Source organism: Bufo bufo, chromosome 8 (assembly GCF_905171765.1).
Source record: "Bufo bufo chromosome 8, aBufBuf1.1, whole genome shotgun sequence".
In the NCBI taxonomy this organism is placed as follows: Eukaryota; Metazoa; Chordata; class Amphibia; order Anura; family Bufonidae; genus Bufo; species Bufo bufo.
In genome coordinates, this window is record NC_053396.1 from 106,305,490 (window position 1) to 106,320,739 (window position 15,250).

General features: G+C 38.8%; 1 protein-coding gene across 1 annotated transcript in view; it reads right to left on the reverse strand.

Annotated features, from left to right (window-relative positions):
- The window catches only part of LOC120977993 (vascular endothelial growth factor receptor kdr-like), a 207,603-nt gene that overhangs the window by 48,811 nt on the left and 143,542 nt on the right, over nucleotides 1–15,250 (reverse strand). The window contains exons 13-14 of the mRNA XM_040406207.1: nucleotides 7,211–7,501; nucleotides 4,302–4,448 (exon numbers count right to left, since the gene is read on the reverse strand). Of these exons, the coding sequence (XP_040262141.1) occupies nucleotides 4,302–4,448; nucleotides 7,211–7,501 (438 nt within the window). The remainder of the gene's footprint in view (nucleotides 1–4,301; nucleotides 4,449–7,210; nucleotides 7,502–15,250) is intronic.

The window sequence follows — 15,250 nt, forward strand, 5'->3', positions numbered from 1 at the left end:
ATCAGATGCTTATCCCTTATCCTGGGATCAGTTTGTATTGTAGGAAACCTCTGGTTAAATTTGTTTGAGTAGGGAGGTACTTGGTATTAGAAGATGGGGAGCCACTGCTGTAGAACACACACACAGCAATGAGGGCTTTCTCCATGGGCTTTGAAAACACTTGGAAATCTCAGAGTGCGGCAATCTAGACTGCTTCAGAAAATGTTGGAGTGTTCACTTGATTTTGTATGGAAAACGTTCAGAGTGAAACATTGAAATATAAATTAATGTTTTTTTTCTAGTCTTTTTGGCTAAAGTTATGAAATACTACAGCAAACAGACTTATGTAATATCTAAGTAGATCTTGTTCTGTGTCCACATGTGTTTTCTTCAAATCCTTTGATGTCTTCCTGGAGTCCAGTATAATATACAGTAAATGGGGGGGCGGGGGGTTGTTTTTTAATGGAAGTGACCTCAGAATACTTGGGTGCCTAGAAACATGTGCGATTGAACTATGGTGCCATATAGAAAATCTCTTGGGCCAATTGAAAATAAGCAATACTCTAAGATATCGCAGCAATTAATAAATCAGGGCATGTGATAAAATCTCAGACTTTGACATAATCTGTAATATTCATATTTTTAATTTCATGTTACTCTTTCGTGGGGTAGGGAATGATGCCACTGAACTAACATTATCTGTAATGTGCTGTATAAAATGCTGGCATTGCACATGATAACTGAAGGATAAGGGAAGGGTCTGTGAATTCCTGAGATATGTACATGGCAAAGCAGACTAATACATACAAGATACAAAAGTTATAAAAGAAGATGAAAAAGCGTAATTTATGTACTAGGTTAAAGGAGGGTATAAGGGAGTGTTCAATTACCCTCAACAAGACCTGGAAAATTATTAAAACATAACTTTTGCTTCTTAGGATTAAAATAAATACAAAATGAGCTAAGAAAAGAGGTGAAATACATTCAGTAAAATGGTATAACATTACCGTATGCACCTATATACAAAATGGTATGACGATACCGTATGCACCTATATACAATGATTCCTGGAGAAAAATTTGAATGATCTTACCAAATCCAGGAACAAGGACTGTAACTTCTGTCTATTGCAGTGGCGTCCTTTGGTAGTCGTGAAGAGGCGGATGCTTGTATCAGCGTTGCTTACTTTAGGGACTGGAACTACAAGACCCATACTGTTAACCCTACCTAGGAATGGGTGGGAGGCTAGTTGTCCCTGCCTAGCAATTGTCACAGGTTAAGGGGAAAGGAAAACACCAAATGCACACCACAACGAATTGACAACAATCTAGGCCTCAATAGCTAAGGAAGAGGGATGGTGACCTCCTAGTAATCCCTAGGCCTTTCCCTAACTCCTGCCAGTATGAGCAGATCCTGATGGTGGAAATACTCATACACCGGATACCTAAAGCCCTGCTAAAACTGACGAGCCCAAGGATAGGTAGCAGGGATGAGACAGCTGGTTCCTTCCAGAATGAAGGAACCTGCGTCTCCCTGAGGCCTAGAAACAACACACACCAGAAAATAAGAAACAGCAAAGGCAACAAGTACTAAGCTTAGAGATGTATGGAGAATCAGGAGATCCAAGACAAACCAGCACTAGCAACTCCAAGCAGAAACTATCAACCGCTTGGTCAGCAGTGTGAGGCGGATCTAAATAGAGCCTCATCACTGATAAGGAGCGGCACCTGAGGAGAGGTGAGATCCTGCCAAACAACAACATACATAGAGGAAAACAGAGAGACCTGTCAGATAGCCTCAAGTGCAGCAAGTCTATCCGATCTTCTCACCTCTCTCACAGGAGGAACCGTGACAGCAATATATGTACAGATAGGGACAACTAGCCCCCCACCCATTCCTAGGTAGGGTTAACAGTAAGGGTCTTGTAGTTCCAGTCCCTGAAGTAAGCAACGCTGATACAAGCATCCGCCTCTTCACAACTACCAAAGGACGGCACTGCAATAGACAGAAGTTACAGTCCATATTCCTGGATTTGGTAAGATCATTCCAATTTTTCTCCAGGAATCACTGTATATAGGTGCATACGGTATCGTCATACCATTTTGTATATAGGTGCATAGGGTAATGTTATACCATTTTACTGAATGTATTTCACAGCTTTTTTTTAGCTCATTTTGTATTTATTTTAATCCTAAGAAGTAAAAGTTATGTTTTAATAATTTTCTAGGTCTTGTTGAAGGTATTTGATGTTATTTAGAATGAGACCGCATACCTGTGCAGTCCATACTTTGAGCAGGGATATAGTAATTTTTATAAGGGAGTGTTAGAAGATAACAGCTGACATATAAGCCACCTGATTAAAGCATCTACAGTCGTGGCCAAAAGTTTTGAGAATGACACAAATATTAGTTTTCACAAAGTTTGCTGCTAAACTGCCTTTAGATCTTTGTTTCAGTTGTTTCTGTGATGTAGTGAAATATAATTACACGCACTTTATACGTTTCAAAGGCTTTTATCGACAATTACATGACAGTTATGCAAAGAGTCAGTATTTGCAGTGTTGGCCCTTCTTTTTCAGGACCTCTGCAATTCGACTGGGCATGCTCTCAACTTCTGGGCCAATTCCTGACTGATAGCAACCCATTCTTTCATAATCACTTCTTGGAGTTTGTCAGAATTAGTGGGTTTTTGTTTGTCCACCCGCCTCTTGAGGATTGACCACAAGTTCTCAATGGGATTAAGATCTGGTGAGTTTCCAGGCCATGGACCCAAAATGTCAACGTTTTGATCCCCGAGCCACTTAGTTATCACTTTTGCCTTATGGCACAGTGCTTCATCGTGCTGGAAAATGCATTGTTCTTCACCAAACTGTTGTTGGATTGTTGGAAGAAGTTGCTGTTGGAGGGTGTTTTGGTACCATTCTTTATTCATGGCTGTGTTTTTGGGCAAAATTGTGAGTGAGCCCACTCCCTTGGATGAGAAGCAACCCCACACATGAATGGTCTCAGGATGCTTTACTGTTGGCATGACACAGGACTGATGGTAGCGCTCACCTTTTCTTCTCCGGACAAGCCTTTTTCCAGATGCCCCAAACAATCGGAAAGAGACTTCATCGGAGAATATGACTTTGCCCCAGTCCTCAGCAGTCCATTCACCATACTTTCTACAGAAGATCAATCTGTCCCTGATGTTTTTTTTGGAGAGAAGTGGCTTCTTTGCTGGCCTTCTTGACACCAGGCCATCTTCCAAAAGTCTTCGCCTCACTGTGCGTGCAGATGCTCTCACACCTGCCTACTGCCATTCCTGAGCAAGCTCTGCACTGGTGGCACTCCGATCCCGCAGCTGAATCCTCTTTAGGAGACAATCTTGGCGCTTGCTGGACTTTCTTGGACGCCCTGAAGCCTTCTTAACAAGAATTGAACCTCTTTCCTTGAAGTTCTTGATGATCCTATAAATTGTTGATTGAGGTGCAGTCTTAGTAGCCACAATATCCTTGCCTGTGAAGCCATTTTTATGCAACGCAATGATGGCTGCACGGTTTTATTTGCAGGTCACCATGGTTAACAATGGAAGAACAATGATTTCAAGCATCACCCTCCTTTTAACTTGTCAAGTCTGCCATTTTAACCCAATCAGCCTGACATAATGATCTCCAGCCTTGTGCTCGTCAACATTCTCACCTGAGTTAACAAGACGATTACTGAAATGATCTCAGCAGGTCCTTTAATGACAGCAATGAAATGCAGTGGAAAGGTTTTTTGGGGATTAAGTTAATTTTCATGGCAAAGAAGGACTATGCAATTCATCTGATCACTCTTCATAACATTCTGGAGTATATGCAAATTGCTATTATAAAAACTTAAGCAGCAACTTTTCCAATTTCCAATATTTATCTAATTCTCAAAACTTTTGGCCACGACTGTAGATATGAAAGCTAAGAAAGTGATTTTGCTTCAGTAAGAAATTGGAAATTATACAGTTGTGAAATTAGTCTTGCAGTGACAAAAAATAAGAACCCACTATTTCTATAGGAATGTGTTACAGTAGTCGGGTAAAGATATGGAGAATTAATCAAAAAGTCCTTGTATAACATAACCTTCCCACCCTTTGGGAGCTCCTAAAGAATGGATATCATTTAGGTGAAACCTGTGTTGTCCATTTATAACAAGGTCATCCAACTACACATTAAATATTGATGTCCGGAACTGGAACTGTCCGAATTATTGAAAAAAGTGCCTTGATAAAGCAACCCCTTTAATGTTGATTGTAGAGGTGAAAGAGCATGTTATTTAGTGCTGCACACAGACCAATACTTTTCATACCTGAAGCTCGTCTAATCACAAGGCCATTCTTCAGCCAAGTAATGGTGGGTGAGGGATTCCCATTGACTTTACATTCCAGGAACAGTGTGCTACTGCTGTTTACTATTGTGTTTTCAAGGTGCTGCACCACCCATGGAGCCTGCTTGTCTGCAATAAAATAGAACAGTCAGGAACACTGATACATTAAAGTACAAAAATAACTATCAACTTGTACTCAATAAAAATTTTACTATTTACGGATGACCTAGGCGTGAGGCCATGCTACTGAAATGTCAATAATACCTAAAGTACTATGTGAAATTAATATGAAATGTAAAAGAGAACTGCAAATACAACAGACTTACTATGGATTTTTTCTAACAAAAATAACTATAAAATGCTATGAAATCCTGAATCAAAAAGGTACTTACAGAAATAAAAATAGTATATTTCATGCATCATACACAATGTATCAGTATATAAACCAATTGAAAATACAAATGTAATTAGTATTATCAATAAGCAACAAAACATATTTTGGCACTTAATATGCAAAAATGTCTCACAGGAGAATTTCATAACTTTACTAGCTAATCAAGTCTGAAAATTATTTCCCTATTCTCGTAGTAATAATTATGGCAGAGACCGAGCAAGTTGTGGTAATTCTGGGATATTTTTGGACATGTCTTAATTATAGAACTTGTGAATCAGCTCTTCTGAAATCGTTTGTGTGGTTTCTCAGTTTTCATTTAGTATTACCCTTAAATCATCAACATGCAGCTGAAAATCTGTGCTTTATATATGTACATAATTTAATTTTAAATTATGTACATATAATTTAAAACCATTTATTTTTAGGTCTTTGGATGGAATTTTAGTTTTTGTTAGTAATATACCAGATCACAATGAATTTTTATATACAGTTTTTTTTTTGTACTTTAAGAAGCATTGTAGCTAGAAACATCTTGGTCAGAAATGTGTATGTGTGTGTGTGTGTCTTATAGTCAGAATTTAGGGGGTACTGGTGATGAGAGAGCCCCCCTTACAGTTTCCTGTCACCATGAAATGCAGTGCAATTTACTGTTTACTGTAGGTTATAGGCAGTGTTGGACTGGACTGTCTAGGGCCCACCAGTAAAATCTATTTTGGGGGCCCGCCATACTGATACATCCAAATATGATCTGCTCAAACTGCAGCAAAACACTACAAGATGATTGATTATGGGGATCCCTGCAGCAACATTGAGAAGGCAGGTCCCTGGGAAAGGAGGATACCGGCTGTCCAGCCTCTGTACCTATAAATGAATCATACCCATGAATGTGTCTATAATAATAAACTAGGTCGTTTCTTAAGGTGCTGTAGACTGCTTATCTATATGTAGTACAGTCAGTCTACTGTGTTATGTGCCACTTGTGCAGGGAGTGGGAGACTAGAGGTCCACCTTGCTCAGGGGCCCACTGGGGTATTCACCTGTACCCCTGTAGGCCAGTCCGAGCCTGGTTATAAGGCAGGAGAAGCTGATCAGATGGATATATAATTTAGTGGGAAAAGATTCAGTATAACTTGTAATTTATACATTTATATCACTGCTTTTTCTGATCTCAAGACCACCCTGTGTACAGCTATCAGTGACTGACAGGTATGTCTGTACACAAACAGGGAATGCTATCAATCACTATTAACACCTTTCCCCATATAGAACCTAAGTCTGAAGAAGTAGTGATATAATTGCATAAATTACAAGTTTTACTAAATCTGAAACTAAGTATCAATCTGCTCAGCTCATCCTGCTGAAAAACATGCAGCCTGCAGACTGTGCTGCATTTTGTGTTGACAGGTGCACTTTCAGCAGGGTGTTCAGCTTTCTGTCAGAGGCAGGACATAGCATGACACCTAGCTGATGCCTGAGGAGGTGAGTAAAGATAATCAGTTATTTACCACTCTTTTTTAACCTAAACCTCCAGCAGATTAAAAATTTAAGGGGTGTTCCCGTCAGGCAAAAACTTTAGCAAAATGATAAAAATAGTGTCAAACAATAAAAAAATCAATATCCACCCTCACGAATCCCCTGCCATTGCTATTCTAACACTTATCAGGTCCCTGCTGGTCTACTCTTAAAGAAGCACTCCCAGATGTAAACTGTAGGGAAAGTAATCTTCTCACTGGTGATTGTATTTGTGAGTTATAACCACCCTTCTGATCCTCAGCTGTGTCACGTGACCAACACTCTGCCTCTCCAACTGACACAGGGCAGCAAGTCAGTTACTTCTCTATTCATTCCTATGAGACTGACATTAAGGCTCCCATAGGAATACATAGAGAAACTGACTTCCTGTCTACACATGCTGTGTTGTTTGGAGAGTCACATGACACAGCTGAGGGTAAGAAGGGAGGCTTTAACTCACAAATACAGTCACTGACAAGAAGATTGCCTTCACTATAGCGTCTTCCTAACAGGTCACAGAATATAATTTTTTTGTGGGAGTGCTTGTTTAACTTTCTGGTCCAGACTCGACCTCAGCCAACCAATGTTTGCAGCAGTCATCTCCTGTTATTTTCTGTGTGTCAAGACTGGAGCAGGAGGTGTAGCCCAGCAACTGCTCGGTAGATTTCGGAATGACAGCGATGAGGGTATCGATTTTTTAAAATGTTTTACACCATACTTAGCATGCTAGTAAAAACTTTGTCCGATGGGCCACCCCTTTAACCACTCCACTACGCTAGAACATCAGAGCTGATAGTATTATGCCTTTCATAACCCTAGACCATTATCCCTTATTTTCTGTTGTCTAAACTCGGTGCATCTTAAGTCGGAAAAATACAGGCTTACATACATTGTAATAGTAATACATAGTAAAGTTGCAGTGATTGAAAAGACGACTGAATTCTATCAAGTTTTCTGGAATAAACCTGATTTCTCCACCACCCACCTAGTACTATGAGTTTACTTGTCCTCTGCACTTTTTCTTCTGTATATTGATTCTCAGCCGAGCAATTGTAATATCCAGCCTGCTCCTTGGTCACATTTCTGAGAGTCAGTGAGAGATGAGTAGTATGCTCTTTATGGGACAGCGCTGCCAGGTCTGTCGGCACAGCATCTCCAGATGGATAGAACCATGTTAGGTTGGTAAAAAGATATTTTTCTGCACTGCAGACAAGTGTGATATCTCCTCCAACCAGAACTGTTGTCTCTTGTTTTGTCATCACTCCTGATTTAACCTCTGAAAAAAAGCAATTAAAAAAAGTTTAATCTATAGCTCGTGAATTATCATATCTTTCTTATACCGTAATTATTATCAAATTATGTTAATTTTAGCTTTCGAGCTATTCCAACAGATTCATTTGTTATAAGTTATAGCATTTTCTTTAGTGGTAGCTCACTGATAATAAAAAGAAAGACTCTATTAGAAACAGCTCACAGATCTTCTTTATCTTCTTTTTGTGACAGAATCCTGAGTATTGCTTTATGTTGCACCATATGGTGAATCCAGGAAGCAATATATTCTCATAGCTAAGCTTATAAAAGTAGTACTGTAAGTCAAACTTACACTAACAAAAAAGTGTTAAAATACATTCTCATTAAAAACTTACCTGTCATGCAGATTGCTGTCACATCCCAGCAATGGAAGGGGAGCTGTTGTAAGCAGAGCTAGTTTTCTGCTGATGCATATTGCTAGGATATGCCACCGATGTCAAAAAGATGTGGGTCCTACCTATCTCCAGAATGGAACCCCCGAAATGGTAGTCACAAGTGCGCAGCCACCTTCCATTAATTTCTATGGGACTGCCGAAAATAGCTGGGCACTGTCAGCTATCTCCGGCAGTCCCATAGAGGTGAATGGAGTGGTGTCTACTCTTGCCTGTAGCACTCTCCATTCATTTCTATGGGACTTATAGCTGAGCGCGTATTTTTTGAAACTCCCAAAGAAATCAATGGAGAATACGTTGCGTATGCACACTGCGCTCTCCTTCACTTTCAGGGGTCTGTTCTGGAAATAGGTGGTGGGTCTCAGAGGTAGGACCTGCACCTATCTGACTTTAATGCTATATCATAGTCCCAGATGACAGCCCATTTAAAGCTGGTTTCATGCTGCTTTTTTTGGGCAGGAGGGGCTTTTTAGCAGTCTTTTTTGGGGTGTTTTCTCCATGTGCTTTTTTATGCGCCCAGATGCTTCTTTACAGAGGACCTTTCACCAGTTTTTACTCACCTTCTCCCTGTGGTGCGGTCCGCTGCCATTGGACTATGTCACAGCCAGGGAGAAGGAGATGACCACTGAGAAAAGCAGAGGTCTTCTCCTCCCTTTACCGATGCTATTAATTAGCATAGCAGGCATCTAAACCGCGAGCGCGCGTGTGTGTGTAGGGGGGGGGGGGGGGTGTTGGGGTTGCAGAGCGGCACAACGGAGGAGCATATCATGGAAAAAATTTGCAATATGACATCCACTGAACATGGGCTATGAGGTATTGCTTCTATAAAGAAAAAAACTGGTGAAAGTTCCTCTTTAAAGCCGAAAGTGGATTATGAAATTCACTATAAAGCGTTTTTACATGACATTTGTTGTGTTGCGTTTGTGCGTTTTTAGTGTTTTTGCTGTTTTAGTCAAAATGCAGCAGACTCTAGGAGTTGGAGTTGAAAAATGTCTGAAAAAACAAGTTTTTGTGTACAAGTATACAGTAAAAAAATACTACAGCATGCCCCCAACGAAACACAAAGAAAAATGCTTGCTACCAGAAAACCATAAAAATAAGCAAAAAGAAAAAAAATATGTGTGAAGGGAGCCTAAGATCTGCCTATTTAACACCCCAGAGTTGTGTTACTACACGCCTCTTCCCGCTACTATCTTCTAAGAGCCTTTATACTGTCATCAGATATTACATTATGTCTTCCACAAATGTGCATATAAATCTATGTTAAAAGTAATTGTTCATGTAATTTGCCTGGTTACCAATAGGTGGCAGCAACAAATTGGCAGGTACAAGCTACAGTTTAGTGTATCTGAGCTCGAATGGATTATTCCAGCTTAGCTCCCGCTTTGTGGAGAGGTGGGCTGGTCCCACATCCTGCAGGATGGGTGGAGAAGGAGGTTAGAGTCAGTGTGCCAGCCACCCCTGTTGAGGAAGGCTGTGTGATAGCATTCAGGAGAACCCCTGCATAGGGAAGACAGCAAGGACCTCGTCTCGGGTGAGACGTGGCCATATACCCAGCTTGAGCACCTTCAGCTCAGGTGGATGAGAAAGCAGAAACTACAGGCAAACTCCAGAGTTCCAGGAAGAAAGCATCCCCTGAGAATCTATCTGTGAGATAAGTCCAGAGTCCTAGGAGAAGCCTATTCCTCCTCAGCTAGTCTGTCACCACAAAGCAGAAGGTACCAGATAAGTGCAGAAGCTAACCCTGCCATAGTTACAGAGCTACCAAGCAGACGTTTTATCCTGCAAGCTCCACATTTAAAGCAGAAGTACTCATTCCTGCCAATGATTGTCAAAACCTGCTGGGACCAAGAGACCAAAGCTGTATACTGCTTGGATGAAAGTTACCTCAAGTAAAGAAACATTTGAACTTTATCTAAACGTCTGGACATCATTTATTCTGCCAAGTTCCTCTATTACTCCTACTATCACTACACTAAAATTTATTGCAAGTGAGCCAGGAGTCCGGCCGTACCCAGGTAGGAGACACTGTGACGCAATTATCACTATCCTACAGAGACATTATAGGCCATTATTGATCACGAATATTCGAATTGCGAATTTTTTATCGCGAATATAGGTACTTCGAAAATTAGCGAATATTTAGAATATCGTGATATATATTCGTAATTTCGAATATTCAAGGTTTTTTTATTGCAAATTTTGATAATACGAATTTTCGTAATGCAAATTTTTATCGCAAATTTTTCAATTGCCGAGTAAAAACTTGATTCCTCCCTGCTTCTTGCTTGTGGGCCAATGACTCATTGGCCCGCAAGCAAGAAGCAGGGAGGAATCATTACTTTAAATGGGAAAAATGATGGATATTCTAAAAAACAAATATATAGCACTATATCGAATATATTAGTTTTTTTGAATATTCGTAATATTCTAAAACAAGAATATATAGCAATATAGCGAATATTCGAAAAAAACGAATATAGAGCAATTTAGCTAATATAGTGCTATAATCTTCTTTGTCTAATAGTTTTTTCGAATATTCGCTATATTGCTATATATTCTTGTTTTAGAATATTCCGAATATTCGAAAAAACTTATATTTTCTTTTTTTTATATTCTTAATATTCTAAAACAAGAATATATAGCAATATAGCGAATATTCGGAAAAAAAAAAACGAATATAGAGCAATTTAGCTAATATAGTGCTTCTTTGTCTAATAGTTGTAATTTTTTTCTCATCTGAAATTCAGATTGGAAAAAAATTACAACTATTAAAAAAAAAGATTATAGCACTATATTAGCTAAATTGCTCTACATTCGTTTTTTTCAAATATTTGCTGTATTGCTATATATTCTTGTTTTAAAATATTACGAATATTTGAAAAAACTAATATATTCGATATAGGGCTATGACTCATTGGCCCACAAGGAAGAAGCAGGGAGGAATCATGTTTTTGCTCGGCAATTGAAAAATTTGCGATAAAAATTAGCATTACGAAAATTCGCATATTACGCGATCATTACCTTGTCGATTTTTCGAGTAAAAAAAATCGTAGAATATACCGAATATTCAAATTCGTGAATATTCGCTGAATATTCTACAAAATATTTGCTAAATATTGCAAATTCGAATATGACCCCTGCCGCTCATCACTATAGGCCATTACACCACTCTGGCATTCCTAATCTGGGATGTGCGTTATAACTAACACCTTGGAAGGGCCCTGGGATAGTACCCTGCGCATGCTGCAATTGGCGTCACGACAAATACAGGATATATTATCCACCTGACCCTTCCACTGCATTAAAGTGGCGTCAGCGAACCCATTCCTGGTCAATGCACCTTCTTTAATAGAAACCCATCTCAGTTAACATGCAATCCTACAATGCAATGCTTGTATTGCTTACAGAATTTTATAAGCTTTATATCTATTTAAGTCTGGCATATATGATGAATAATATTATTATGTCGTGTGCAGCATAAAATTATATTATTATGATGTATTAGCCTATGTGAACTTGTCTAACATTTTCTATCGAGTGTCAGAATAAAGTATTATATACATTGATTCTTCAATAAACAGTTTTTAACATTGTACAAATATATCTGTGCACTTAGGATAACACAAAGAGGTTTCCAATAACAAATGCATAAAATGGCTCTCTTTATTACAGATGCCAGTCGTTGATTTTGGATGTGGTGCGTGCAAATCACATACCGACCTTTGTATGCCTGAACCATATGGAGACAGCTAAGACGTAGCTACTGCGGCCTGGAACCTATTACTGCGATACTTGTATTCTCTTTTGTCAGTCAGGAGGTAGTAATTTCACTGTCTTCTAAATTAAACAAGCAGCAGAACTGAAATCATATTGGACAAGTGCGATGCACTTGATGGAAATATCTAACAATGAGTCAATGAGATTACCATGTTGACAATTCCAAGAATTTTCCTGACCCTTTGCTTAATATGATCCAGCAAGTTCCTATCTCAATAGTCCAAGTTAAAGAACATCATATGAGAGATTATATTCATCTTTTCAAATTGTTGATCTCCCATTGTGATAAGTATTACTTTCTTCACCGCATCAAACACCTAAACTTAAACAGATGATATTTAAGCTGCACCTATTCTATTCAGAGTCAGATCTTTAAAGTCTCTTCCTCAATCAAATTAAGTCAATATGTCAAATAGGGTATTGCGATATAATCAGTTTGTCACAGAAATACATCCAGTGGTATAATATGCAGCTCTTAGACCTGATGCAGAAAGTATACTTGGACCCATTACCTATGTTAGCTTTGTGTGGCTGCAATTACCATGAAATATGGTATCTACAGTATAAAGGTATGAAATGGAATGTGTCCTGAGACAATTACGTAATGTTTAACTTCTATTTTTATATGAAACAATTTTTTAGGGAATTTGGGGAATTTTTTATTTTATTTTCCATGTCACTATATTTTTTAAAAAAGCCCCAAATCCTGCACTTTTCACACTGTCCACTAAGCCTAATGATATGTTGAGACTAGAGATGAGTTTTGAAAAATTCGATTTGGCAACTTTGCTGAAATTAGCCAAGAAATTTGATTTGTTACAAATTTTGTTACAAATCGCTATAAATCAGGCATAACCAGGCCACTCTGCCTTAGGGAACGGCCACACGGAGCAGCAGTTTTGCGGGCGGGTTGCAGCCATGCTGTGGTGAAGAACTGTGTGGCCTTTCATTTAATAATGAAGACCACACTGTATAGTCTTTCTTCATTGTTAGTGGCTGCACAGTACCTTTAGTTCACTTTTAAACAGGGGATGTTGCTGGTATGGGGTTTGGCTGGTTAGGTGGGGACACACTATGCATATTATTGCTGTTCTGGCCTGAAATCTCCTGCAGGTTATTTGACAGTAAACACAGAATATTAATCAGCTCTGGCATACCCACTTCTCCAACCCCAGCACTCTCCAGCCCTACAGGTGGGAGCCCTTCTTCTACCATCAGTTTTTTCTCCTTTTCCAGATCATCTAATATCGATGAGAATATGTTATCAGGAAAATCCAGACTTTGAACTATGATTTGTAAGATGAGGATGGTCATCATTAAGACCTGGCCCCACTAAAAGGGTCTGGATGGTATTGGTTGGAACACTGACAGTGGAATAATAAAGGCTTCCATCTTATTGGTAATGAATTACATATCTTAGTTTACGGCTGATGTAGGAATAAATAAGTAACTGTAGGAATAAACAAAACTGATCCAGAATAAGTCTCTCTGCACTGTCCCTATCCAATATTTTTCTATTAATCAACACTGTCCCTAGCACATAAGCACTTGCCATGTGTCTCCCTATGCTAACAGCTCAGCAATATGGCTATCCCCATAATCATGTACAGGAAGAAGAATAAAAATAAATCAAAATCAGAAGATAAAAACTGAGATTTTCATTTGCAATCCGTGGACTGCCATATCAAGAGTTGATAAGGAACCTAAATGGCCCCGTTCTACTGAGCCTTCTACCATCTTGGAATACCTGACACCAGTGCTGGTTACTCCTTGCAGCTGTTATTTCTACTATCAGTGGTACTAGGAGGAGATAGAAGTTCTAATACAAGAACTTTTCCACACCTTACCAAAATCTTTGTTCCTTATATCCTTTTTTCTATTCACTTTTGTTTCTTTTATTTTCTTTTTGTAAGCAAAGGAATGGTTGATATGTTTTGCACCATGTTCATTATGCACAGTTTTCTTTTGTGGGATACATTACTTCATGGCTCATATTTCCCTATTCCCCTCTATATGGAAACATGTTCTATTGTCCTGACAATCTCAATAAAATCTTAACAAAAATTAGAATAAAAGAAAAAATAACTGAATAGTCTCTTGAGTCTGCAAAGGAATATATTCACATTTTCCAGCTGAGTGAAATGTTCTTCGCCAATTATCAATTCAATAATGGCATATACTGTACATGTTAGTTATGGTTATAAATTTTATATCATTAGACATGGGTATACCATAATATATTCTGCTTCAGAAACCACTAGGTGTTTTATATGTTGAGTATTTAGTTTCGAAAACATCTCCAATTTTCTAACTGTACTAAGAGCATCAGTAAAACGAGCAATGGAAACTTTTTAAAGGGACACTAAAGTTAAATAAACATATACTTTTCTCTTCTGTCCCATATCTTAATCCAAAAGATATAAAATTACATAGATGTGCATATGTCTGTGAAGTCTTGGATTTTATCTCTAGCACTATAATACCAGAACTTGTAAAAAAGCAGATACAAAAAAATGGACGGTTTTAGGGCTGCTACTCTGCTTTTATGGGTGAGCTTAGTACCAAACTTTCATTTAGAAGGAACCCGTCAGAACATTTCTGACCCCCAAATAACCACCAGTACCTAAGTATTGTTCTCCAGTATTGTCCAAAGGTGTCCTTATTACGAAAGAGGGTGCTTTAATATTATGAAAAAGTCAAAACTTTATAGCTACAGTATTCACTATGCCAGGCATAAATGATGTCCCTGAGAACAGGTTGTGTCAACATGAGCCCCAGCAAAGTCTTGCACATGCACCATTGCAGACTACTTATGGTGCATGAGTGGTGAATTAGGATGCCCTTGTCCCGGCTTCCAGTTCTTCCAAGTTATTGACCACAATGGTACTCATGCAAGATTTCAGCTGGACTTATCCCTTGTCCTTTGAGACTTAATTAAATCAAGCATGGCGGTTGGGATTAGAGTGTAAATATCCTGACATATCATCTTGACAACGTCTCCATTTTCTTGACTTTAAACAGTTATTTAGCATACAACCCACACACCCTTTTTTCTATAAACATAATCAGGCAACTCTTTGGGCAACTAAGGATGCCTTTGGAAACTACAAGAACACAATGGTCAGGTATTGGTGGAAGTTCAGGATTGGACTGACCCACAGGGGAACAGGTAAATCCATCGGTGAACCCCTGAGCAAGGTGGGCCGCTAGTATCCCACATATGGCATCTGGCACAGCACACTGATTGCATTACATATAGATAAGCTGCATACAGCACCTCCAACAACCTTTGTTCATGTAAAAAACTGGGTGTATTATTTAACAAACTACCTATATAGATGCATAAAATGACTGAGAAGACTTCTAGGTACAGAGGCCAACAACCAGTATCCTCAACCATGTTTAAGCAGATAATATTTGTATGTAGCTTTACAGTGGGTCCCCAAAATGAATTTTACTGGTGGGCCATAAGCATCTGAGTCTGACACTGCATACGTTCCATTGCCAAAGGCTCTTTCTAGTGAGGATCCAAGATCAATGCA